Source organism: Oncorhynchus gorbuscha, linkage group LG24, assembly GCF_021184085.1.
Source record: "Oncorhynchus gorbuscha isolate QuinsamMale2020 ecotype Even-year linkage group LG24, OgorEven_v1.0, whole genome shotgun sequence".
NCBI classification, from domain to species: domain Eukaryota; kingdom Metazoa; phylum Chordata; class Actinopteri; order Salmoniformes; family Salmonidae; genus Oncorhynchus; species Oncorhynchus gorbuscha.
In genome coordinates this window covers 26,871,650-26,899,098 of record NC_060196.1, presented here as the reverse complement: position 1 = coordinate 26,899,098, position 27,449 = coordinate 26,871,650, and the positions used below count along the sequence as shown (strand labels likewise).

At 45.7% G+C, this 27,449-nt stretch overlaps 1 protein-coding gene across 5 annotated transcripts in view; it reads right to left on the bottom strand.

Moving 5' to 3' along the window:
* The window catches only part of LOC124012587 (exostosin-1c-like), a 75,834-nt gene that overhangs the window by 5,566 nt on the left and 42,819 nt on the right, over positions 1-27,449 (bottom strand). For all 5 annotated transcript variants that reach the window (XM_046326364.1, XM_046326366.1, XM_046326365.1 and 2 more), the window contains exon 3: positions 1,629-1,722. In XM_046326364.1, the coding sequence (XP_046182320.1) occupies positions 1,629-1,722 (94 nt within the window). The remainder of the gene's footprint in view (positions 1-1,628; positions 1,723-27,449) is intronic.

The following is a 27,449-nucleotide window of genomic DNA, read 5'->3' as shown; positions in this document are numbered from 1 at the left end:
GGGGAGGTTGCATGAGTCACAGCTACTATCTTGCCTGTCCCAGGAGCCCCTTGAGGCCCTAGAGAAAAAGATCACATTTCTGCTACGTCTCTCACACATGCACAGAGATTTAACAGACCCCTAGTCTGCTAATTAAGTACACTACACAGAGAGGATGGCGAGAGAAGGAGTGAAATGGAGCGAGAGAGAAGAGGGGTATAATGGATCATATTTTTTAAAGCTGAGATTGATGTTGCCGTATCCCCGTTGTTTACTGACAGTCAGGTTTTTGGTGTTCTACTTCTTTTTTCAGCTCCCTCCTTCAATCTCTCTCCCTCCCTCTCTCTCCAAGCTGCAGTCCTGGGTGTTGATGGTTTTATTTACTTTTCTAATTAAATCACAAGAGAGCAGCCAGAACTAGCTACAGACTGAGATCAGAGGACTCCGACTGAGATTCCCCCTCTGGCGGTTTGAAGCTCCGCTGGTTGCCTCACCAGAGACCAGCCCTCACCAAGGCAGTTATGCAGACTACGCTAGGCTACGCTCCAGGTAACAGGGTCAAGCCAGATGTTGAGGCCTCCAGAGCTGACGTGAAGCCTGGGGCTCGCTTGAGCCACTTCCCCAAAGAAATGGTGCAGTGAAGCGGACCAACTAAGAAGCATTCCCCTGTCTAGATCCCAGTGCAGCTCAGCATGTGGGCATGTGTGTTGTTGTTTACATTAGGAGATGAAGAGAGGAGCATCGGGGTCTGTGTGTGTGTGTGTGTGTGTGTGTGTGTGTGTGTGTGTGTGTGTGTGTGCGCGTGCGTGCACGTACCAAGAGTTGGAACGCAGACAATAAGTTTCCTGCCACACTGGTAATTGCACGTTCTTTTATGGGCTGGCACAAAAAATAAAAGGAGATCTTACAAATCTCAGACTGGCCCGAATGGTAAAGCAAAGGAGACAGAGCGGGGGAGGGAGTGCGGAGGAGGAATGAGTTAGCTGTGTGAGTGTGAGCTTCCCTGCCAAGCCCTGTGTTCAGTGGATTTGCCCATTCAGCTTAGATCAGCAGTGTGGCAGGCTGGCAACCCTATGGAAGCTTCCGGACCATTGAGAGACTCAGTGAGAGAGAAGGAGAGGGGGCCAGGGAACACAAGAGTCTGGGAGGTTCATTGGTAGGTAAAACCGTGAACACAGCTCCATCACCATAACATCCACATGGGTGGTAATTCCACACAGTTTGTGCCATATCATTATTTCTTTAACTACATGGTTTATTGAAGCTGAGTTTAATGAAAGACCAACCAATTCAATGTTATATTTACCAAATACTCCCCCCCGCCCTCCCCCTTTTTTTTTTGCAAATCAGTCAACACCACCATCATGGTTAACGCCTTAACCTTAAATTGTACCCATTAGTAGAACACATACATTCATACGACAGTGTGGCTATGATACTAATAGTGCAACTGCTAACACAATACACGTCAATGCATAATCTTGTTCAGAGGTGTATTCGTACACGTAGCCTGGTCCCAGGAGTTCTAGGAGTTGGCAAGACGGCACAAACAAATCCCATATCTGCGACCGTGCCCGTGTATTATGAGCAGTATTTGGCATTCTTCCAGGACCATGCTAGGGTGTTGTGATCCGTATTTAGCATCCTACCTGTAGAGACTCTAGGAAGCGAAAGGAGCCCAGGCGACGCCCCCGAGGAACCAGGCAAAAGGTGGAGTTGTGGAGCAGCTCCTGGTAATCAAACCTGAGGCGAGAAAGAAAGAATGGGATGGAGAGTTGGTGTTGGAGGACAAAAAAAAATATTCTGCTTGCACTTTTACAGCGGGAACAGCATTCACTTTTACAAAGGCTCCATTTCTGCCATGAAGACCAGAGGTTCTAGAGACAAAAGACTATTACGGTAGGGTCAAGAGGGACCTATTGACATTAGTCTTCTGTTAAAAGACCTATTCAACAGTGTTTGGGCACAATTCTGGCTGGGGAATGAGATCCTCAAGCAAACACGCCCACACTCAATATGCTGTCTCGACCTCTGTTATGAAAAGCCAACTGACATTTACTCCTGAGGTGCTGACCTGTTGCACCCTCTACAACCACTGATTATTATTTGAACCTGCTGGTCATCTACCGAACGAAGATTTGAACATCTTGAAGAACAAGCTGTACTCGTATAATTGACAGGTAGCCTAGTGGTTAGAGCCTTGTGCCAGTAACGGAAAGGTTGCTGGATCGAATCCCTGAGCTGACAAGGAAAAAAAAAAAAAATCCGTCGTTCTGCCCCTGAGCAAGGCAGTCAACCCACTGTTCCCTGGGTGCTGATTATGGCAGCCCCCCCCGCACCTCTCTGATTCAGTTTAAATGCAGACGTTTCATTCGAATGCATTCAGTTGTACAACTGACTAGGTTTCCCCATTTCCTTGCCCTAATATCCACCAGGCACAGCCAGAAGGGGACTCGTTCCTGCCTTTTCTAGGTAGTTTTTCCTAGCCACCGTGCTTCTACATCTGCGATGTTTAGGGTTTTAGGCTTCTGTATAAGCCCCGCTGATGTAAAAAGGGCTTTCTAAATACATTTGATTGATTGAATAACTGGACCGGTTACATAATACAATTTGGTATTGTGTTTGTGTTAGAGAGTCCAACAGGAAGACATGGCCACATCTTAGCTATACCATTCCATTGCCACTGACTGTTGGATGTACTACATTTGTATGAACTACATGAGCTGTGTTTTGGGAAGAAAGAAAACTTGTCTCTATTGGTTTGACCCACACAAGGTCAGCTTCAGTGTCCGCTTCTAGAGTTTTGCATTTTAAAAAGGACAGTCGGTCACACTGAAAGATATCCTATCAAATCCAACTGTAGCTACAACGTAACAGTACCCATATTCTGTACACATTCCTCTCAGGACTTGACTTGAGGCTGTTGGTAGAAAACCACGCTAGAAACCATGGTATAAAGTGGCAATATTGCTAACTAAGATGACCTGGTCCATGAAGTCTTTATGTTCATAATTTCAAAGTATAAGTAAGGGTAGATGGGTTTAAGTTAAGGTTAATGCTTTGTGATTATAATTGCGTTGGTGGTCAAAGAGTGAAATACTTTGTTCTCTCGGGTATAGGCAGATGGGGATGATAGTGTTGGAATGGAACGTACTATGGCTTTTAATCAAATCCAATCCAACTGTATTTGACGTGCATTATACAGACCTCAAAACATTTGACACAATGAGTTGCTCCGTTCCAGCAACATACACTACGTGTTGAACATCTCATTCCAAAATCATGGGCATTAATATGGAGTTGGTCCCCCCCTTTTGCTGCTATAACAGCTTTCCACTTGATGTTGGAAGATTGTTGCAGGGATTTGCTTCCATTCAGCCACAAGTGCATTATTAATTCACATTCCAAATGTGTTCGATGGGTTTGAGGTCAGGGCTCTGTGGAGGCCAGTCAAGTTCTTCCACACCGATCGACAAAGCATTTCTGTATGGACCTCGCTTTGTGCACTGTCAGGAAAGAACCTCCCACAAACTGTTGCCACAAAGTTGGAAGCACCGAATCGGCTAGAATCAATGAAACGAAGGGGCCAAGCCCCGAAACCATGAAAAACAGCCCCCAGACCATTACGTTGCTTCCAGAGGCAGTTTGTAACTTGGTAGGGAGTGTTGTAGTCTATTTGCTCTCTATTTATGTTTATACTTGTGGTCATTCTGGCATCTGAATAGATATCATTCCGACAGTGTTTTGGGTGTGAACGGTCATGATTTGTTCAGGCACCAGCATCCCCTCCGGGTTATGGTGACTGAGGTTTTGTGTTAACACAACTGGCCCCATACCAGTTCTTATGTTCGTAATTAAGATGGGTAGGGCGAATTGATCATAAATCAGTTGTTAAGGGTGGAAAAGAACTGTTCAGGTTATGAGGGGAGTTGACAGAGTGATCTGAAATCAGTGCATAGTCAGCATTAGAAATGGCCCCGGAGCTACCAAAAGAACCCAATGTTCCCAACCAACTGTGGCAAGCTGCCAATGTTTGGAGTGCATTCTGGTACAAAATGGGTACCACGCATCACCCAGGTGGGCCCTTCACAGTTCTGAGCTAGGCAGCTCAGGTGACCTCCCCACAAGCCCAACCCTCTAAATGTAAAACACGTTGAAACCCAGCAACAAAAAAAACCTCGGAAATGTAAGCCATTATCAAGCCAGTGGAACCTTTTCTAACGGCCCCGTCATGTTGCTCACTGCTCTAAGTAAATAAACACGTTTGTTTTTTTTTAACGAAAGAGTTCCTACATCCTCGTCTCTCCTGCTCTGAGGGCAACAGTCTTGTTTACACGCTCAAGGGGCGTCAGCAGAAAATATGGCCGCCGCTAATCTCGCCTGTCTCTGTCTCGGCTGTACCGACCATTGTTTATTTACCACTCTGTGAGTGATGAGATACAGGCGCCGATGTTAGCATTGATTTGGATCTTGGTGTGAGTTTCTCGGTGAACTGTTGTATGAGTGTCACTGTCAAGGTTGTGGTGTATACATACATACTAATCTGCGCGCACACACACACACACACGGAAATGTGCACACACAAAAACACTTGCAGCACAACACATTCACATAATGTATGCAAACATCCACTAGCAAACACACACACACACACACGCACACGCACACGCTCACACACACACACACACACACACACACACACACACACACACACACACACACACACACACACACAGGCTCACACACATACAGTATGGAAGCACATACATGCACACAAAAGGCACAAACACCCTAGAGAATTAGGGTAGTGAAAGGGTGCATTGTTTTCCGTTTGCCACCGCTATACTGCAAAGTTGTGCTGTTTTCCACCTATTGAGGGAGCTTAGCCAGTTCTGAAAAACTGCAGTGTGTGTGTGCGCAAGTGCATATGTGTGTCCGATAGTTAGTGGATATGAGCTAATGTGTGTTATTTCTCATGCAAGTGTGTGTAACGTCTGTTTGGATGTACTTGTAAAGCCACTTACCCATGAGAGAGAGCGGGAGAGAGCGCTCTCCCCAGCATGTGGTGGGAGTGGAGTGAGCCTGTCGCTGGCAACCTACTTCATCCCACTCTGGGTCATGCTGATTTTGTTCGCTGATGTTTTTTAATGAGCAAATTTACTTAATGCAAGGGAACAAATAAATCATTTAACAGCAGTTTGTTTCCAAGAACAAATGAACAGGCTCTCTCTCTGTTATTCTCTCTCACTCTCTTTTCCTTTCCTATTGAATGTGTGTGTGTGTGTGTGTGTGTGTGTGTGTGTGTGTGTGTGTGTGTGTGTGTGTGTGTGTGTGTGTGTGTGTGTGTGTGTGTGTGTGTGTGTGTGTGTGTGTGTGTGTGTGTGTGTTGGTTCTTCTATCCTTGTGGTGACCTAAAATTCCCCAAAGTCCCCACAAGGATAGTAAAACAAGGGAAATGATCCCTCGTGGGGACATTACCCACGTCCCCTTGAGGACAAATTCTATTTTAAGCTCAGGTGTTTATGGTTACAATCAGGGTTAGGGTAAGTGATTAGGTTTTGGTTAAGGTTAGGTTTAGGGGTTAGGGAAAATAGGATTTTGAATAGAAATCAATTTTAGGTCCCCATGAGGTTTGAAGAACAAAACGTGTGTGTGGGTCGAGCAGGGCCAGTATTAACAGACTGTTCTCTGTCTGCTAACGGGACATGGAGCATGTCTCCTTTCTGAACTCCATCGTCATGACCCATTGAGTGTGTGCGTGCGTGTTTGCATGCAGGGGTACGTTAAGTGTGTGTGTGTGTGAGCGTTTTTCAAATGCCTATCATGGGTGTGGGATATATACAGTAAGTTACTGTGATCTAATATCTAAATGTTCTTTATGTGTGTGAAACACATGATTTGTATTTGTCTACCAGTGTGTGTGCACTTGGTATTGGTGCACTTAAATGTATGAGCTTCCACCCACTTTGTGAAAAAGTCTTGAACCACCCATATGTAGCGTTCTCTCTTGTTCATGGGGCCTATGAGATCAATGGCAATCTTCTCCATAGGTACTCCCACGCGGACAGTCCCCATAGGTGCTTGGGGCTTCCTTGGAGGTCTGGCTTTAGCGGCACAGCTGGTACATGTACGACACCGTAGTGTGACATCCTCTCTCATTCGGTACCAGTAGTGTCTTGTCTGCAGCCGGGCAAGTGTGCGTTCCACGCCAAAGTGTCCGTCTACAGGGCTGTCGTGCATCTGCTTCACAATGTCCTTCCGGAACACAATGAGGTAGGAGTATTTGTGGGTAAAACCCTGCACCTTCGGTACATAGTCTCTGGCCCCAAAGGCGACATCCCCCGATGATGGGCGTTCCTGTTCTTCCTCGAGCCACCTCTTGACGAGGCCCATGTCAGAGTCCATCCATGGAAGAGAACAGAGTCACTTGTGTCTGTGAGGCAAATATTTTCCATGTCCAACGTGTCCTCTTCACTGTCCTGATGACCAGACTCCTCGTCGAAGGCCGCTCCAGGGAGTGCAGGCTGTAGGATGGGGTCTTCTCCTACCCTCACTGGGCGGAGCTCCATAAATTAGCTTCCAGAACGTAATCCGCTATGCTGAGGCCAAGGTCATACTGCACTTCCGGCTGCCTGAAACAGTCATTTTTCTGGGTAGGGTCCTGTATAGTGCAGGGGGAAGTCTGGCGGCAGGGCCTCTTGGACAGGACGTCAGCATTTTCATAGCGGCGTCCTGGACGATGTATGACCTTGAAGTTATGCTTCTCGAGCCACCTCGCTAGTTGACCTTCTGGTTCCTTCATTCTTATGAGACACCAAAGGCTGCTGTGGTAAATGTGCACAATGAAGAGTCTTCTGAGCAGGTATTGACGGAGGTGTGTAGTGAGCTCCACTACTGCCAGTAGTTCCCTCCGTGTAGTACAATAGTTTTGCTCGGTGGAGGACAGCCGCCGGCTCCCATACGCTAGTACGCGGTCCTCACCGTCCTGCATCTGGGACAAGACTGCTCCATCAGCAAAAATCATTGACAAATAGTTGCTAGTCCGAGGTCAGAACGGCGAACTGACAGACTTCTGAAACACCGGTAGGCTGGGGCCGTTCTTGGACCTTTTTGAATTTTCTGTGGTGATGCCGTGTTTGGAAACGATGTGTTCAAGGTAGGTTACCTGTCGGCGGAAGAAACGGCACTTGAAGCGTTACAATTTCAGGTTGGCTTGGCGTAGCCGACAGAACACTGCCAGGCACTGGAGCATCTCCGTGACATCCCTTCCCAGGATGATGATGTCATCTAGATATACTAGGTAGGTCGCCCATTGCATTCCATACAGGACATGGTTCATTAGCAGTTGAAACGTCGCTGGTGCGTTAGAGCCCAAAAGGCATCACATTCCATTCAGAGGCCCTTCCTGCTGTAGAAAGTGGCTGCTTTACGGGCCCTGATGCTAAGTCCGCGCTAAACCATTTGGCTGTCCACGGGGTATCTAGAGTGTCTTGGATACAGGGGAAGTGGATATGAATTCTTAACAGTAACTCATTTAGAGCCCTGTAGTCCACACATTGATGGTATGTCTGGTCCTTTTTGCGTGCCATGACTGTCGGTGAAGCCCAGCTGCCGTAGCTTGGAGAGGCTACTCCAGTTTCAAGACTTTGCTGGAACTGCTGGTCTGCATTGAGCTACTTTTTCAAATGCCATCCACCACGGTTGCTGCTTCACAGGTGGCCCAGGCAACGTTCGAATGTCATGCTGTACAAAACCAGTGCGACCAAGATCAGTGGGCTCAGTAAAGAAGATGTCCCCATAGGCACTAAGGAGTTGAGCAAGCCTACTTTGTTCGTCTGCACTTGGTGCAGCAGAGCTCTCCGTATACGCCAACTGTAAGTGAGAAGAAACCGCTGGGGAGACGAGACTAGTTCAGTGGGCTGAACAACAGCTGCAGCCCGAACGGATTCCAGCAATAGCGCCCTTTTACTTTCACTGACTCTGTTCCTGGATTGTAGAGCCTGATGGGGATTCGATTATTGGCCTATGCTTCTCAATGAATCCTGTAGTTGGGCTCAGCACTACGTCACCTCTGACAGGTTCACGGAAGTGTGCGTTCCTCTGCACGATGTACTCGCACCCCGATTCGAAAACTGCTGTGCGTGCTATTCTTACGACATCCCCCTTCGTTCTGAAGTAGGGCACCTGTTCACCAAACAGCACAATCCTACGGCTGCTGAAATCATGGCTTCCCCGAGACTGCTCCAGGAATGGATGACTGACGATGGCATCGGTGTTCTCTACGCCACGTCTGCAGGTACCAACCTGAATGGGCAGATTTACTTCTCCAAAAACTTTGACATTTACAGGACCAATGCTCTGCTGAGAATGCAGTCGATAGCTGGAGTTGGAGGTTTAACGTCTGGGTGAATGGTGTCGTAACAGCGCCAAGGCAGCACATATCTATGTGCTCTGCTGTCTTAAAGAATATATAACTCTTTCCATGAGCCATCAAACTGACCTGGTCGTATTGTGGGGATTCTCTCCTTCTGAGTAGCGTATTCGTCCTCACGGTCAGATGGGATATCATAATGTACACGCCGGGGCTGCCTGAGTGTGAACTGGATCTTGCTCGCCTGGGGTGAGACTGTTCGTTTTCATAACAGGTACATTTCATGACCTTCAGTGGGCAGAGCATCACGCCAGATACATTGATGGGTGTCTTGTGACTGAGTGGTTATACACAGGATACATGGTTGGAGTGGAGGGCAGAGCTGCTGGCCTCCTGCATGGGTAATGGGAGTAAGCAGCATTTTCAGGTGAGCATCTAGCATGCCAGCTGGTATAGTTTTGGTTGTGACTTTGCTGTGATTCGATTCCACTGTCACCCACATTTCTGTTTTTCAATGAGACTTGAATGGATTTGTTTCTCTCCTTGGCTGTGGAGGAGATGTCTTTGACTCAAGGCACGAGTCAGCCATATTAATTGCGGCTGGCCGCATATTAGCTACATCTGAACTTGGCAAAAATGGATTGCAGTTAATGTTAGCATTTGCAACATTAAATTTGTTCATCCAGTTTGCAAGAGATTTCTGAGTGCATGTCTTCATTCACTGTAGTTAGCGATATGATTGGGGTTTGAGTAGCACGTCAAATCCTCAGGCGAATTCTTTCTCGTAATAACAGATTTCCTGCGTGTAGCCGCCATTTTACAACTTTAGTTAGAACGTCAGCCACTACTAGAACAATGATGGTTAACTTCGTTAGCCGTTACCTCGTGAAAGTGTGAATCTTTTTTTTTCTTTCTCTCCCTCTTTGTTATACTGGTACAATGTGAAAAACTCAACGATACTGGCAGGATAAATCCTGGACGAGTCCCCAGTGTTACCTTTCCTGCCTCGCTTCCAGACCGTAGTCCGGACGGCTCAGGGGAGCCCTCACTTGCTAGCTCCAGGGCCGGGTAATTCCCACATTTTGTGGATCTTATCCGCTGCTAATGAGTCTGGAATTCCACTGACGTAGTTGACGTTTATTAAACTTGTACACCAAGTGAGGTAGTCTGAATGACAAAATAAACTACTGGTCTAAGGGAGCTAGAAGAGAGTGGCTCGCAGTTCGGCTACATCTCCGCCACCACAACAAATTGCATCAAAACGAAAGTTAACTCACTAGTGTTACCTATAATGCACTTGTTTTAAAGCTCGTCTACAACAACTCCATCCATACGAAACGGCCTACCTGTTCGTTGATTGTTGTAGCCAACCCTTTCTCATTTAGCCAACTTTATTCTGTTATTTAAATTACATTTGGCATTGATGAGAAATTTCCCAATTGCTACACATGGAGCCTCGGACTGTAGCGCTGCTCTGATTGACAGATGAAAACAACAAGCTACACTAGTGAAACGTGTGTAGGCTACCGGTGCTCCTTTTTTTAAATGGGGTGTGCTCATAAAAACCATCAGATTTATTTATTACAATAGACAACAACAACAAATGTTAACTTTCCAAAGTAACTGAATACTAACAGCCGTTCGGATATTAGAATATTTGGATAACTGCCCATCCCTATCACGTTGGGCACCTTACAACTCTTTAGAAAGCAGGTCCATGTGGATTGCTGATCAAATCAGATCTTATTTGTCACATGCACCGAATTCAACGGGTTGTAGACTTTACCATGAAATGCTTGCTTACAAGACCTTCCCAACAAGTAGGAGTACCAGATCAATGTGCTGGGGTATGAGGTATTTTAGGTAGATATGTACATGAAGGCAGGGTAAAGTGACTAGGCATCAGGATAGATAATAATAAGAGTAAAATAAAAAACAGAGTAGAAGCAGCATGAGTGTGTGTCACACCCTGATCTGTTTCACCTGTCTTTGTGATCGTCTCCACCCCCTGTGTATTTATACCAGTGTTCTCTGTTTGGCTGTTGCCAGTTAGTCAAGTCTACCAGCCATTTTTGTGTTCAGCTCTTGCTTTTCCCCAGTCTCTCTCTTCTCGTCCTCCTGGTTTTGACCCTTGCCTGTCCTGACTCTGAGCTCGCCCGCCTGACCACTCTGCCTGACTCTGCCTGACCCTGCCTGACCCTGCCTGCCTGCCGCCCTATACCTTTGCCCAACCTCTGGATTACCGACCTCTGCCTGACCTGAGCCTATGCAGAGTCAGTGCAGATAGTCCAGGGAAACCATGATGTCAGCGGAGGCTTCTGAGGGGAGGACGGCTCATAATAATGGCTGGAACGGCCATTGGAATGGAATCAACACCTGGAAACCATGTGTTTGAAACAATCTTCAGAATGGAATGGTATCAAATACACCAATCTATACATATTTTCTCTACTAAACAGATAGACCACACACATAAATGCACAACACTCACGCTCACACAAACGGTACCCGTGCACACAGCACGGCAGCTTCTGTCAGCATGCTGAGGCCCAGGGCTCACTGTTGTACGGCTATCACCAAAAGGATGTTTAAAAAGTATGCATCACTCACTGTGTGGGTTGTGTACGAATGAAGGTCTGTTTGTTAAGTGTGAGCTCGTGCATGTCTCTCTCCTCATCTTCCCTCTAATCCCTCATTTCCCCTCTTCTCCCTTCCCTCTTTCTTCTCCCTCGTTTTCACTCAATTTCCCTAGTCTTCCCTCTCTCGCTCTCTTCGCCCTGATCTTCCCCCTCTATTTTCTCTCATCTTCCCCCTCTATTTTCTCTCATCTTCCCCCTCTATTTTCTCTCATCTTCCCCCCCCTCTATTTTCTCTCATCTTCCCCCTCTATTTTCTCTCATCTTCCCCCTCTATTTTCTCTCATCTTCCCCCTCTATTCTCTCTCATCTTCCCCCTCTATTCTCTCTCATCTTCCCCCTCTATTCTCTCTCATCTTCCCCTCTCTCTATTCCCTTCTGTGGTCACGGGCCCCATATGAAACATTGATAAGGTAATGAAGCAGAATAAAGGGGAGTATTGAGCCAATACAGATGGACACACATGGAGGGGGCACGACCAGTTGATTGACAGCGGCTGCTGGTCAGTTAATACCACACCACATTTCTTTCTAGCAGTGACGTGTGTGTCTGACGGGCAGTATGGATTTGCTAAATAGTCAATACTGTGCATGCTCTGTTCACCTTGGCGGACACAAAAGTCAATACCGTGCATGCTCTGTTCACCTCGGCGGATACAAAAGGGCAAACCCTGAGACGCATACCATACACACACACACCACTGTCATACAGTACTTCTACACCCATCATACAGTTCATATGGACTTTAACGTTAATCCCAACACATACAACAGCCATGACACTGTCCCTGCCACACTGCAACAATGGCAGAATGTATTCGTGATGATACAGTCAGAAGTACTACTCATGCACTGTCTGTCCAGCCTACATATGTCACTACAACCCACAGTGCTGCCGCCATCCATATTCCATACTGCAGTAGACTGGACATTTCTCCTTCCAGAGAGAGAGGGGGAGACAGAAAGAGAGAGCACAGGATGTGGCCAGCTGTTAATGCCTCTGGGACAGCCCCAGCACCACACACACAGAGGAAAGAAATGGGGAATGAGTGATAAGGAGAGGGAGAGAAATAGGGGATAGAAAGAAAAACAGAATTTGCAGGAGAGACCGAGCAATGAATAGAAAACTAGAAAGAGAGGAATATGATGTGTGTGTGTGAGAAGGAGGCATTATGTAGCAATTTTATATCTGATGGCTATGGGTCAAGATCAGGGCTACACCTTACACAGAACATGCCTAAGATAATACAGTTGGAGAGAATGAGACGGAGGTGGAGCGAGAGAGAGAGACCGAAGGAGAGATGGAGAGAGGGAAAGGTTTTATAGGCAGTTAAGGTTTCAATGTGCAGAGAAATAAGCTCTCCGAGTATCCACTTACATGAGCGCGAGAGAGAATCTCCGCTTCCACTGCAAACGGAAAATGCCAATAGGTTGCTGTGCATTATCACTCAGAGTGACCGGTGCATGTTTATGCTCAAGTGTGTTTGTTTATATGTGTGCATGTGTTCGCGCATCATCTCCTGCTGTGTGTAGGTCTTTGTGTGTGGGCACGTCACGGTGTGTGCAGATGTTTAATCCCATCTTGTATACAGTATGTATCTTCTATGGATGCCCCCCCCTCCCCTCCCCCATACGACAGTTGCAGAAGCCAGACAGATAAGCTTGTCTCTCCTGTTTTTCCTCCCTCCCTCTGTTCCTCCCTCCCATCTATCTATCTCTCTGTCTGTCTGGCTTCTGTCCAAGGCCTCCCTTGACACACACGTTGTCGCTATGATTGATATATTACTCGATGCGTCTTCCGACTAAGACGAGGCTAACAGCAGCAAGCCAAAATATCAGAGCTTAGACAGCATCTTCTTTATCTATTTTTATTCATTTGGTTCCCTTATCTAAAAGGGAAATTATCATACTGATTTATTTACACTGAACAGAGATCTAAACGCAACAATTTCAAGAGTTACAGTTCATATAAGTAAATCAGTCAATTGAAATAAATTCATTAGGCCCTGAAACACTGATTTCACATGATTGGGAATACAGAAAAGCATCTGTTGGTCACAGATACCTTAAAAAAGGTAGAAGTGTGGATCAGAAAACCAGTCAGTATCTGGTGTGACCACCATTTGCCTAACGCAGTGCGACATCTCCTTCGCATAGAGTTGATCAGGCTGTAGATTGTGGCATGGTTGTCCCACTCCTCTTCAATGGCTGTGCGAAGTTGCGGGGATATTGGTGGGAACTGGAACACGCTCTCGTACATGTCGATCCAGAGCATCCCAAACATGCTCAATGGGTGACATGTCTGGTGAGTATGCAGGCCATGGAAGAACTGGTACATTTTCAGCTTCCATGAATTGTGTACTGATCCTTGCGACATGGGGCTGTGCATTATCATGCTGGATGGAACATGAGGTGATGGCGGCAGATGAATGGCACGACAATGGGCTTTAGGATCTTGTCATGGTAACTCTGTGTATTCAAATTGCCATCAATAAATGAAATAGTTGTCCATAGAGTATGCTTGCCCATACAGTGTGTTCACAATGTTGACATCAGCAAACCGCTCGCCTACACGACGCCATACACACTGTCTGCCATCTGCCCGGTATAGTTGAAACCGGGATCCATCTGTGAAGAGCACACTTCTACACCTGCATTGCTTGCTGTTTGGGGTTTTAGGCTGGGTTTCTGTACAGCACTTTGAGATATCAGCTGATGTACGAAGGGCTATATAAATAAAATTTGATTGATTGATTGACTTCTCCAGCGTGCCAGTGGCCATCGAAGGTGAGCATTTGCCCACTGAAGTTGCTTACGATGCCGAGCTGCAGTCAACGAGCATGTAGATGAGCTTCCCTGATATGGCTTCTGACAGTTTAAGAAATTCTTCGGTTGTGCAAACCAACAGTTTCATCAGCTTCCCAGGTGGTGGGTCTCAGACGATCCCGTAGTTGAAGAAGCCGCATGTGGAGGTCTTGGGCTGGTGTAGTTACACGTGTTCTGCGGTTGTGAGGCCGGTTGGACGAACTGCCAAATTGTCTAAAATGAGGTTGGAGGCGGCTTGTGGCAGAGAAATGAACATTCAATTCTTTGTCAACGGCTCTGGTGGACATACCTGTAGTCAGCATGCCAATTGCAAACTCCCTCAAATCTTGAGACATCTGTGGCACTGTGTTGTGTGACGACAACTATACATTTTAGAGTGGCCTTTTATTGTCAACAGCACAAGGAGCACCTGTGTAATTATCAATGGTGTTTAATCAGCTGCTTGATATGCCGCACCTGTCAGGTGGGTGGATTATCTTGGCAAAGGAGAAATGCTCACTGACAGGGATGTCAACACATTTGTAATAAACACTATTTTTGTGCTGATGGAAAATGTACGGGATCTTTTACTACAGCTCATGAAACATGGGAGCGACACGTTGCGTTTATGGTTTTGTCCGGTGTTTTTATTGAACACGGATAATGATCCACATGTAAGAAGGAATGGAGATGTGTCAAAGTTGGCTCAATTCCGTGGGTGGTCTCTAGGATATCTGCTATTGATGTTTGTTGAAGCTGTGTGAGTGCCTGCCGGTCCCCTGTGATTCGTTTATCTAAGAGCTATGCTAATTGCTCTGTTTCTCTGTGTTGTTTTTGAACATTAAAACATTTCCACGAGGGATAATAAAGTTCTATTGGATTGGATAGCATCCACACATATATTATACAAGTATAACATCCATATTAGTGGCGGACGTGCAAATTTAATGTAAAATGTGACCCGTGGATGTTTATGAACTTATTTACTCCTACACATGAAGTAAAGCCATTTGAGACTGGGTTTAGCGCTGCATTAATGTACCCATTTTATCCTTTTGAATACAGTGCATTTAGCTAAACGTAAGTGCAGGAACTCCTGCATAAAAGATAAGCCATATTGTACAGGCAATGTATGACAACATGAATGGCACAGATGTTTTATGTCAACCTCTGATCTAAATACGGCACATGGTAGAGATTGATTGACCACTGATTGGCAGACCGATGTCCCGCCCAGTTTCCCAGTGGATCCCATCCCAGCCTGTATACCCAGAACTCAGGATATTACAGAGGTCTTGAACTACAGCTGATCTCTAGTAGAAACCATACAGAGCTTAGTTCATATATACTGCTAATACTGCTATTTGTTCTGGACATAGTACTTAGATCCACATATACACAAATACAGTCCATCCTGTCATGACACACAATCCACTCTCTTCTCTCTGTGGAGTGGGGGGGGGGATCTGTGTGTGTGTGTGTGTGTGTGCGTACATCAGTGCCTGCTTTTAACGCCTATCTCCATTTCTCTCGGTCTCTCTTTCATTCTCCATCTCACTTTCTCTCTCTCTCTCCCAATCTCTCAATTCAATTCTGTAGACTTTATTGACATGGTCAGTTAAATAACCTACATATGTCAAAGTACACGTATAACAGCAATGGTGGGACCAACAGCAATAAGGCATCAATAATACTAGTAGTAGTGAAAATGGCATTACCATTAACAGCAACTACAACAACAATAGTAATGACAATAATAATAGATGAGAGCAATAGTAGTAGGCCAGTCTCAACATGACTGAGAAGACACATGGTATGAAAGCCAGAACAAAACGGCAAATATTATTGACGTTACATTGCTCTTCTTACTGTCCGTCCCTCAGGTTATGGCGCGAGGGCACATTTTCACCTAGTAATTACGAAATGTTTTTCATCATTTATAGTTGCAAATCTTTGTTCTGAATTATAATTTGGGGAAAGAAAGATTCTCTTAAGTCTAAGTATTTGCCACAGTGTAATAAGGAAATGCAGTTCTGTCTCACTGGGCAGCCGGGTTTGCCTGTGACGACCGTTCTCTGTGGCCAGACTGTGCTCACTGAGTCTGTACCTAGTCAGTGTTTTACTCCGTTTTCGATCTGCCACCGTGGTCAGGTCGTCGCATCGAAGTTCTGTGGTGTCTTTCCAATAGGTGTTTTATTTTTGCTCTGTGATAATTTGGTTGGGCCAGATTTCCTGAGTGTTGTCCTGAGGCTATATGGGGTTGGTTTGGGTTAGTGAACTGAGCCTCAGAACCAGCTGGCTGAAGGGACTCTTCTTTTCGATCTCTTGACATTGCACACTGAGTATACCAAACATTAGGAATGCCTTCCTGATATTGAGGTATATCGCCCCCGTTTGCACAGACACAATTTGTCGGGGAATGCGTTCCACAGGGATGCTGGCCCATGTTGACTCCCCAGTGACTTCCCACAGTTGTGTCATGTTGGCTGGATGTCCTTTGGGTGGTGGACCATTCTTGATACACACAAGAAACTGTTGAGTGTGAAAAACCCAGCAGCGTTACAGTTCTTGACACAAACCACTGCGCCTGGCACCTACTACCATACGCCATTCAAAGACACTTAAATCTTTTGTCTTGTCCATTCACCCTCTGAATTGCACACACACACAATCCATGTCTCAATTGTTTCAAAGGTTAAAGAAGGATTTTTAAGCCATCTCCTCCCCTTCATCTACACAGACTGAAGTGGATTTAACAAGTGACATCAATAAGGGATCATAGATTTCACCCGGATTCACCTGGTCAGTCTGTCATGGAAAGAGCAGGTGTTCTTAATGTTTTGTACACTCAGTGTAGGGCTGTGTGATGACATTTTCCAGGGTCGCTTGTTTTTAGATGGTTGTAAAATTTCATGTCTCTTTTTTCAATTCGAATAAGAAGGGGTATTGGCCCAATTGTGCTCTACATTTAGTTATTTTGAGGTTCTCTCTGCATTTGAAATACAGTCTAGAAAAACTCTAGCATGCAGTATTTCGATTGGATGTTTGTCCCATTTGGTAAATTCATTATTAAAGAGTGGACCACATACTTCGCTGCCATATGGAGCGGAGGGGTCAGTCCAGGTGGAGGGTGGGATGGTGGGCCAGGTGTACACTGGGTCGCAGGGCACAATCCCGGGAGAGGCTGGCGTTTATTCTTTGGATTGTGGCTGGGTAGAAGTCCTTCCTCTGTAGAAGGGTGGAAGCCACAATTCTTGTGTTGGGGAAGATTCCGGAGGCCTTCTCAATCACTCCCCGTAGTGAAGTGGCCACCCTCTCCTGCTGAGCATGCAGGTCGTTGCTTCCGGTGTGTATGATTTATGTGGCTTGGCGACCCGAGATGGGCCTTATCAAGCAGCTCCATGGCACTCTGCATTGTTGGGCACCACACCTTTCGCCCTTTGTGTCGAGGGGAAAAGTTTATTCTCCTGAACAAACCTCCCATTTGAGTCCAGCAACAGGACAATATCAGCCAGTGTGTCTACTGGACTAGAGGGGATAGAGTTGGGGCTGGTGGGTGTTCAGGCTGGTCTGTGCCGGTGCCGCGGTCAGCTGTTCTGTTAGCTGGGGTGAGGCGTGCAGCAGGCAGGGCTTGGGAGGCCTGATTGGTTGGGGTGGGCTCCAATGTTGCGTGAGGGAAAGTCACAGAGTGGTGATCTAGCTGCTCCTGCAGCATGTTCTCTTTCTCTCCTGCATCTCCTCTCCTAGGGTGGATCAGCTCGTTATTACTGCTCTCCCTTTCTTTGTGGAGCTCTCTCACCTCCTTTGTTAGATCAGCCAGCTCTCTCTTGAGTCAGTCTCTCTCTTGCTGTGCTGCAAGGCTGCTCTCCTGCTCTGTCCTCACCTTGGTTAGGAGCTCCTCTGGTGGCTGTTTGCTCAAGCTCACCCTGAGCAGAACCCCCCCCCCCTCCAGTTTGGTGAACTCATCCCTCATGGTGGTGAGGAAGGCCTGAGCCTGCTCTGCACTGAGGGGGGGGGGTCCTCCACTATGGTGGGAAGAGAGGTGCTGGATGTGCCTATTTGGGTGGCGAGACTGGGGGTGAGGGTAGTGCTGGTTGAGTCTCTCTTGTGGGAGGGCGTGCCACTGGTGGTGGTGTTCTCTCCTTAACCCATTACAGCCGAAGTCCTGTCTAAGCTGGAGAAAGGGGGGTGGGGTTCTAATAAGGTACATGGAATTTTTTTAAAGGTTATACCAAGGATAATTTTGCTAAAAACAATAAAGGGGTTAAATACACTATATGTACAAAATATGTGGACACCCATTAAAATTAACGGGTTAGGCTATTTCAGCCACACCCATTGCTGCCAGGTGTATAAAATCGAGCACACAGCCATGCAATCTCCATAGACAAACATTGACAGTAGAATGGCCTTTCTGAAGAGCTTTGTGACGTGGCACCTACATAGGATGCCATCTTTCAACAATTCAGTTAATCAAATTTTTGCCCTGCTGAGCTGCCTCGGTCAACTATAAGTGCTGCTATTGTGAAGTGGAAATGTCTAGGAGCAACAACGGCTCAGCCGCGAAGTGGTAGGCCACACAAGCTCACAGAACGGGATCGGCGAGTGCGTAGCGCGTACAAATCATCTGTCCAACACTCACTACCGAGTTCCAAACTGCCTCTGGAAGCAACGTCAGCACAAGAACTGCTTGTCGGGAGGTTCATGAAATGGGTTTCCACAGCCGAGCAGCAGGTACACAAGCCTAAGATTACCATGCGCAATGCTAAGCGTTGCCTGGAGTGGTGTAAAGCTCGCCGCCACTGGACTCTGGAGCAGTGGAATTGAGTTCTCTGGAGTGATGTTTCACCATCTGGCAGTCCGAAGGACAAATCTGAGTTTGGAGGATGCCAGGAGAACGCTACCTAGCCGAGGAGGAATAATGGTCTGGGGCTGTTTTTCTTGGTTCAGGTTAGGCCCCTTAGTTCCAGTGAAGGGAAATCTTAACGCTACAGCATACAATGACATTCTAGTTGATTCTGTGCTTCCAACTTTGTGGCAACAGTTTGGGGAAGGTATTTTCCTATTTCAGCATGATAATGCCCCCCTGTACAAAACGAGGTCCATACAGAAATGGTTTGTCCAGATTGGTGTGGAAGAACTAGCCTGAACAGAGCCCTGACCTCAACCCCATTGAACACCTTTAGGATGAATTGGAACGCCGACTGCGAGCCAGGCCTAATCGCCCAACATCAGTGCCCCACCTCACTAATGCTCGTGGCTGAATGGAAGCAAGTCCCTGCAGCAATGCTCCAACATCGAGTGGTAAGCCTTCCCAGAAGATTGCTGGCTGTATGGCAGCAAAAGGGGGGACCAACTCCGTATTAATGCCCATAATTTTGAAATGAGATGTTTGACGAACATATACTTTTGGCCATGTAGTGTATGTGTAATTTGGTGGTTTGATGTAGATGCATTAACTCCCCTTGCTTTTTCTGGCTCGCTGGTTAGCTTGCTGGCAAGGTTTTTGTTGTGTAACGTTAGCTAGCTACTGAGAGTCAATCATTCTTCATTTGAGGCGCAAAGTTATTCCCCCTCCCTATTCTGATTGAATAGAGTTGTTGCTCATTATTTATTGTCTTGAGTGTTTCTCCTTTTAAAAACAAAGAGCGAGAAACAAATCAGGAGCTCACGCTGAGCGTCTCTCGCTCTCCCTCAGTCTCTCTTTGTTAATTACAGTGAGATGTGGATAAAGGGACTAAGCTTTATAATCTGGACTGATATGACCTGACCACCAGTTGATCCCTTAGCACTATTACTCACTCCTCAACCAAGCACTAACACACAAACACACACACACACACACTCCGAGCTGAGAGTTTGAGAAACTTCATCATAGGATGTTATGTATAGAAATGAGACAACTGTCCATTAGGCTAAAGTGTAGTGCAGTGCAGAAGCACAGTCCTGTCTCTCTGTGATGAGGGAGAGTAGCAGAGAAAGACTAATATTAGGGGGTGTGTACTAAGGTGGGGAGCAGGGAGAGTGGGATACAGAGCCGGCATGAACATGGAGAGGAGAGAGAGGGGAAGAAAGACCGCGTGGGTGAGGGAGCAAGAGATTAGGGGGGGGGGTGCTTTGTATGTATCACAGGTGGCTGGTGTCACCTTAATTGGGGAGGATGGCTTCATAGTAATGCAGGAAAGGAATAATCGGAATGGCATCAAACACTGTATTATAAGCTGGCACTAAGACCGCTCTCAACCAACTCTATAAGGCCATAAGCAAAGTGGAAAATGCTCACCCTGAAACGGCGCTCCTAGTAGCTGGGGACTTTATTGCAGGCAAACTTATCAGATTTACCACATTTTATCAGCATGTCACATGTGCAACCAGGGGATAAAAACCTAGACCACCTTTACTCCACACACAGAGATGCATACAAAACTCTCCCCGCCCTCCATTTGGCAAATCTGACCATAACCCTATCCTCCTGATTCCTGCTTACAAGAAAAAACTAAAGCAGAAAGTACCAGTGACTCGCTCAATACGGAAGTGGTCAGATGACGCAGATGCTACACTACAGGACTGTTTTGCGAGCACAGACTGGAATATGTTCCGGGATTCATCCAATGGCATTGAGAAATACACCACCTCAGTCATTGGCTTCATCAATAAGTGCATCGATGACGTCGTCCCCACAGTGACTATGTATATATCCCAACCAGAAGCCATGGATTACAGGCAACATCCGCATCGAGCTAAAGGCTAGAGCTGCCACTTTCAAGGAGTGGGAGGCTAATCCAGATGGTTATAAGAAATCCTGCTATGCCCTTGGACAAACCATCAAACAAGCAAAGCGTCAATACAGGATTAAGTTTGAATCCTACTACACTCTGATGCTTGTCTCCTATTATGGACTACAAAGGGAAACCCAGACGCGAGCCTACCAGACGAGCTAAATGCCTTTTATGCTCACTTCGAGGCAAGAAATGAAACATGCATGAGAGCACCAGCTGTTCTGGATCACTGTGTGATGACGCTCTCGGTAGCCGATGTGAACAAAACCTTTAAACAGGTCAACATTCACAAATCCGCTGCGGATTACCAGACGGATTACCAGGACGTGTACTCAAAGCATGCGCTGACCAACTGGCAAGTGTCTTCACTGACATTTTCAACCTCTCCCTGACCGAGTCTAATACCTACATGTTTCATTCAGACCACCATAGTCCCTGTGCCCAAGGAAGCAAAAATAACGCTGATACGCTGATTCTTAACACTGATTCTTAACACTGTAGGCCTGATCTCCGACAACGATGAGGAAGCCAATAGGGAGGAGATCAGAGAACTGGCAGTGTGGTGCCAGGACAACAACCTCTCCCTCAATGTGAGCAAGACTAAGGAGCTGATTGTGGACTACAGGAAAAATGCAGTCCGAACAGGCCACCATTAACAGACTGGGCTGTAGTGGAGAGGGTCGAGAGTTTCAAGTTCAAGTGTCCACATCACCAACGAACTATCATTGTCCAAACATACCAAGACAGTCGTGAAGAGGGCATGACAAAACCTTTTCCCCTTCAGGAGACTGAAAAGATTAGGCAATGGTCCACTAACACTCAAAAGGTTCTGCAGCTGCACCGTCGAGAGCATCCTGAACGTTTGCATCACCAGTACATCACTGGGGCGAAGCTTCCTGCCATCCAGGACCGGTGTCAGAGGAAAGACCATAAAATTGAGACTCCAGTCACCCAAGTTATAGACTGTTTTCTCTGCTACTGCACGGCAAGCGGTACCGGAGCATCAAGTCTAGGACCAAAAGGCCCATCAACAGCTTCTACCCCCAACTGTAAGACTGCTGAACAATTCATAAAATCGCCACTGGACAATTTACATTGAACCCCCCCCGCTTTTGTACACTGCTACTCGCTGTTTGTTTGTTGCCTATGCAAAGTCACTTCGCCCCCACCTACATGTACAGATTACCTCAACTAGCCTGTACCCCCGCACACTGACTCTGTACCGGTGCCCCGTATATATAGCCTCGTTAGTCTTATTGTGTTACTTTTTATTATTACTTTTTATATTAGTTTACTTGGTTAATTATGTTCTTCAACTGCACTGTTGGTTAAGGGCTTGTAAGTAAGCATTTCAAGGTAAAGTCTACACTTGTTGTATTCGGTGCATGTGACAAAGTTTGATTTGATTTGAAAGGGCTGGAGGGATGGCAAAAACAACAAGAAGAAGAAGAGAGAGAAAGCTATGGTAGAGATTAGGAGGTCTGCTTGGAGGGCAAAAATAAGGGAGGAAGGGAAGTGGGACTGAAAGATTGTTTCATTATCAACTGTTTTGGCAATGGGCAGTGTTTACCACTCATTCCAATAGTGTGCTAGAATGTAATCAAATTGAAGGGGGGAGAGGGTGAGAAAGAGAGGAGAGAGAAATAGGCCACAAGGTGGATGCAGCCAGTCAAGATGCTCTCAATGGTGCAGCTGTAGAATGTTTTGAGGATCAGAGGGCCCATGCTGAATCTTGTCAGCCTCCTGAGGGTGGAAGAGGCGTTGCCACAACTGTGTTGGTGTGTGTGGGCCATGACAGATCCTTAGTGATTTGGACACAAGGAGCTCTCGACCCGCTCCACTTCAGACCCGTCGATGTGAAAGGGGTCATGCTCGACCCTCTGTTTCCTGTAGTCCACGATCAGCTCCTTTTTGTCTTGCTGTTGTTCTGGCACCACACTGACAGGTCTCTGACCCTACTCCCGAAAGTCTGTCTCATCGTCGGTGATCAGGCCTACCACCGTCAGGTCGTCAGCAAAATGAATGAGGGAGTTGTGTGTGTGTAGTACTGCCTTTTTGCTTCCCTCCATTTCCTATTTTCATTTTCCATGAGATTTAAACCCTCTTCCTCTCATGTCCATCACAGACTTGGAGACCACAAATTAAAAATCAGACTCTCTCTGTAGTTAAAAAAGAACTTATAGGGAAAGGGGGAAGAGATGGAGAGGTTGAGAGAGATTTAGAAAATAGGCTGTCTTTTGGGTGAAGGAAATGGTGTTGAATAATTTATGACTTTACACATCAATGACAGTGTTTCCATGCAGCTCGCAAATAAATAGGTGTTGCATGCTCACACATTAAAACACCGTGGAGTGGGTGTGTGTGTGTGTGTGTGTGTGTGTGTGTGTGTGTGTGTCCAACGTCTTGAGAAATAATAAAGCCAGACGCTTTTTAGTCTTTAGCCAGAGTCCCTCATCTTGAGAGAAACCAACTGCTGTCTGCCACCCTGCCTACAGACTCACCGTTAAAACCACTCACCCTTAATGCCACACCACCAAACCAGAGAAACGTCAACAGGCTTGTCATCATTAGCAGACCACCTATAGGCCTAACCCAACAGCGGATAATAGATAATAGTAGATAAATAAACATTGGCAATAATAGATCAGTCAATGACTCCACCGGCTTCAAAGACTATTCATTAGACCTACTTTGGCCTTAAACAAATACATTTCGAACAATACGTGAGCAGCTGTACCAATAGTCATTGACGGAAGACGGAACGCCCATCCACAGGTGCAGGTACAGCGGCTGACCGCCGCTATGAAGTTGTACACTAAGGAAACAAACCATGACCAACAGGACATACAGTACCAGTCAAAAGTCATCAAGGCAAAGCGTGGTTACTTTGAAGAATCTCAAATGTAAAATCTATTTTGATTTGTGAAACACTTTTTTTTTGGATACTACATGATTCCATGTTATATTTCATAGTTTTGATGTCTTCACTATTATTCTACAATGTAAAAAAAAGTCAATAAGGAAAAAGTCTTGAATGAGTAGGTGTGTCTAAACTTTTGACTGGTACTGTAGGTAGTACTATTTTGACCACGTATTCATTTAAGATTTTTTTGTATTTTTAGTTTTTCAACATCCCTGTTCGGTACTTAGTGATAACATGGTAAATGTTTCTACATTATTTACAATGTGAAAATACCCATCAATTCTGTCTACTTGGACTCCAATTCATGTCAAATGGGTCAAGTCCATTTATACAGTAAGCCAAGCATTGTATACTCTTGAAACAAAACAAAAAAAATGCACATTTCACTTCCCGACTCGAGTTGACCCCAACTTTAATGACTACACATAGAAAAAAGACTGGCTGTGTTTTAAGGAAACAAGATAAAGCTACTATTAATTCCAATTATTTTTTTCCATCAGTAGCATCTGTGATTTGGCATGGGCCCCCAGATCCTCAAAAGGTTCTGCAGCTGCACCGCCGAGAGCATCCTGACCATTTGCATCACCGCCTGGTATGGCAACTGACCGTAAGGCGCTACAGAGGGTGGTGCGTACGGCCCAGTGCATCACTGGAGTCAATCTTCCTGCCATCCAGGACCTATATAATAGGCGGTGTCAGAGGAAAGCCTATGAAATTGTCAGAGACTCCAGTCACTGTTTTCTCTGCTACCGCACAGTAAGCGGTACCGGAGCACCAAGTCTAAGACCAAAAGGCTCCTCAACAGCTTCTACCCCCAAGCCAAAGACTGCTGAACAATTAATACAATCGCCACCGAACTATTTACATTAACCCCCCCCCCACCCCTCCCTTTTGTACACTGCTGCTACTCGTTGTTGATTATCTATGCATAGTCACTTCACCCCTATCTACATGTACAAATTACCTGAACTAACCTGTACCCCCACACACTGACTCTGTACCCGTACCCCCTGTATATAGCCTTGTTATTGTGTTCCTTTTTATCATTTTTTACTTTTGTCTATTTGGTAAATATTTTCTTAACTCTTAACCAACAGCACTTCACGGTAAGGTCTACACTTATTGTATTCGGCACACGTGACAAATAAAGTTTGATTTGATTTGGTTTTTGATTTGAATTGGTCGTTTGAACCTAGTGGACTCTATCCATCACCCAGTCTCCCTCTCTTGGGCTCCTATCTTCCCATTTAATTGCGTGCCGTTTTGATTCAGAATCGTGTCCAGTTGTCCACCATTGATGAGCTGTTGCTTTTCTGAGAGGATTATGGTCCTAATGTGAGAGAATTCAGTCTGGTTTCTCGATCTCTTTATACATCTCAGTCAGCTACTCCACAAACCAGGGCCAGTGCTCATCAAGCATCTCAGAGCAGGACTGCTGATCTAGGATCAGTCTGGACTTTAATGTCACAATGAGTAAGATGACATGATCTCCCGCTGCTTCAGAGACATTGCTCAATGAACAACAACTCGGAGTCAATATAGACGTTAAAGTGTCTGGGTGTAAGCTAGCGAGCTAGGCAGCTGTATATTTCCGGTAGTACAAAACCGATACAAACCATACTAAATCAATAGTCCTGAATTGTGGACCATTGTCCCAATTTCATCTGTAGTAAATACCAAAATGGACAAAAGAATGATTATTACCAGAGCAATATATATGTTTACTCGTTTCCCTGTTCTCATTTCACCCATTATTGCATGGACAAAATAACACCCTATTGGATACTGGATGCAGACATGAGAGAAGCAGAGAAAGGAATAGGAGAGGAAGAGGGAAAAGGAGGGAGGTCAAAAAGAAAGTGTGTGATGGGCACGAAGCAGATGGGTTGTCGTCTAGGGGTCATCAACATGAGTCATTCTTCTTGGTTGATAGGTAGAGAGAGAGAGAGAGAATACTCTGTTCTCAGCCTATGCACACGGAAGAGAATATATCACCTAGGAAATGGGTGGCAGATCATCTACACGACTGCCTGTGTTTTATGATGCTGACAGAGCCCCCGTTGCCAAGCTTTAATCAGTTGGGGCCCTGACACACTCCCCTGGGAGGTAGGGAGTGTATGTGTGAGTGTGTGTGTCTCAGTGCGGAAGTATGCGTGGATCAGTACAAATATGTGTATGCGGGATTCCACAGATCTGTGATTGTGCCTCCATCTGAGCTGGTGTGTGAAGATAGATCAGCGTGTGTGGATTATTCTGTTAGATGCCAACGTAGAAGACAAACTAGACACTGCTGCATTGTGGGTCTTGATTACATCCTTAAAATATGCATGTAATCTACATAAGAACTTCCTGAAATAGGGTGGAGTCTTTGTCAGACAGATGAGGTTTTCCTTTGCCATGTAACCCCTACGATCTCATGTTTCCCCAACTGCAACACTACCAATTCTTGGGAGTAAATAATCTCTCCGTTTGCCATCATAAAGTACACTGTGATTATGGACAGTGTACACAGTATGTGGCTAAGATGAAAAACGACAAATAGTTGAGACCTTGGAATTATACGGTCCAACGTGCTATTTTACATTTGAAATGGATAAACAAATTGTAACTTGAGTAACACATGAACAGTTTAAAAAAATACACCAGTGGATTTAAAATTCCATGGATCCCCTATTGGCGTATTCTAAGCTTCCTGTTTTGAATGTTAATGCAGCCTAGTTGACATTCTCGTGGAGTTGCCAGATTATTGGCTCAGGTCAGGTGATTACCTTTGCACCGAAGGGAAATTGGGGTATCATGGAGTTCTGCTTTAGGTAACGCTCAGGTCTATCTGAGGTGACCCTCCAGGCTTGTGTGTGTCTTCTTGAATGTGTTTTAATGGCCTCCTGCTGCGTCTGTGTGTGTTGGGATCATGTGGAATCGGGGGTGTGTCTGTGTTGAGAGTGATTGGACAGATAAGTTGCAGAGACTAGAGGTCACGGCAAAGGGAAGCAATATCACGGAGCCTGTGTATCTCCAATGTTTTTGTTTAATGCCCTTTCTGCTTTCGCAAACACTTGAACACCCTCCTCCGAATCACAATTATACCCTTTATATTCGCTAACAGAGTAGACTGATGTACAGTGGGGCAAAAAAGTATTTAGTCAGCCACCAATTGTGCAAGTTCTCCCACTTAAAGACGAGGCCTGTCATTTTCATCGTAGGTACACTTCAACTATGACAGACAAAATGAGGGGAAAAAAATCCAGAAAATCACATTGTAGGATTTTTAATTGATTTATTTGCAAATTATGTTGGAAAATAAGTATTTGGTCACATACAAACAAGCAAGATTTCTGGCTCTCACAGACCTGTAACTTCTTCTTTAAGAGGCTCCTCTGTCCTCAACTCGTTACCTATATTAAATGGCACCTGTTTGAACTTGTTATCAGTATAAAAGACACCTGTCCACAACCTCAATCAGTCACAATCCAAACTCCATACCTACTGTGAAGCATGGGGGTGGAAACATCATGCTTTGGGGCTGTTTTTCTGCAAAGGGACCAGGACGACTGATCCGTGTAAAGGAAAGAATGAATGTGGCCATGTATTGTGAGATTGAGTGAAAACCTCCTTCCATCAGCAAGGGCATTGAAGATGAAACTTGGCTGGGTCTTTCAGCATGACAATGATCCCAAACACCCCCCGACAACAAAGGAGTGGCTTCGTAAGAAGCATTTCAAGGTCCTGGAGTGGCCTAGCCAGTCTCCAGAGCCTAGCCAGTCTCCAGATCTCAACCCCATAGAAAATCTTTGGAGGGAGTTGAAAGTCTGTTGCCCAGCAACAGCCCCAAAACATCACTGCTATAGAGGAGATCTGCATGGAGGAATGGGCCAAAATACCAGCAACAGTGTGTGAAAACCTTGTGATGACTTACAGAAAACATTTGACCTATGTCATTGCCAACAAAGGGTATAT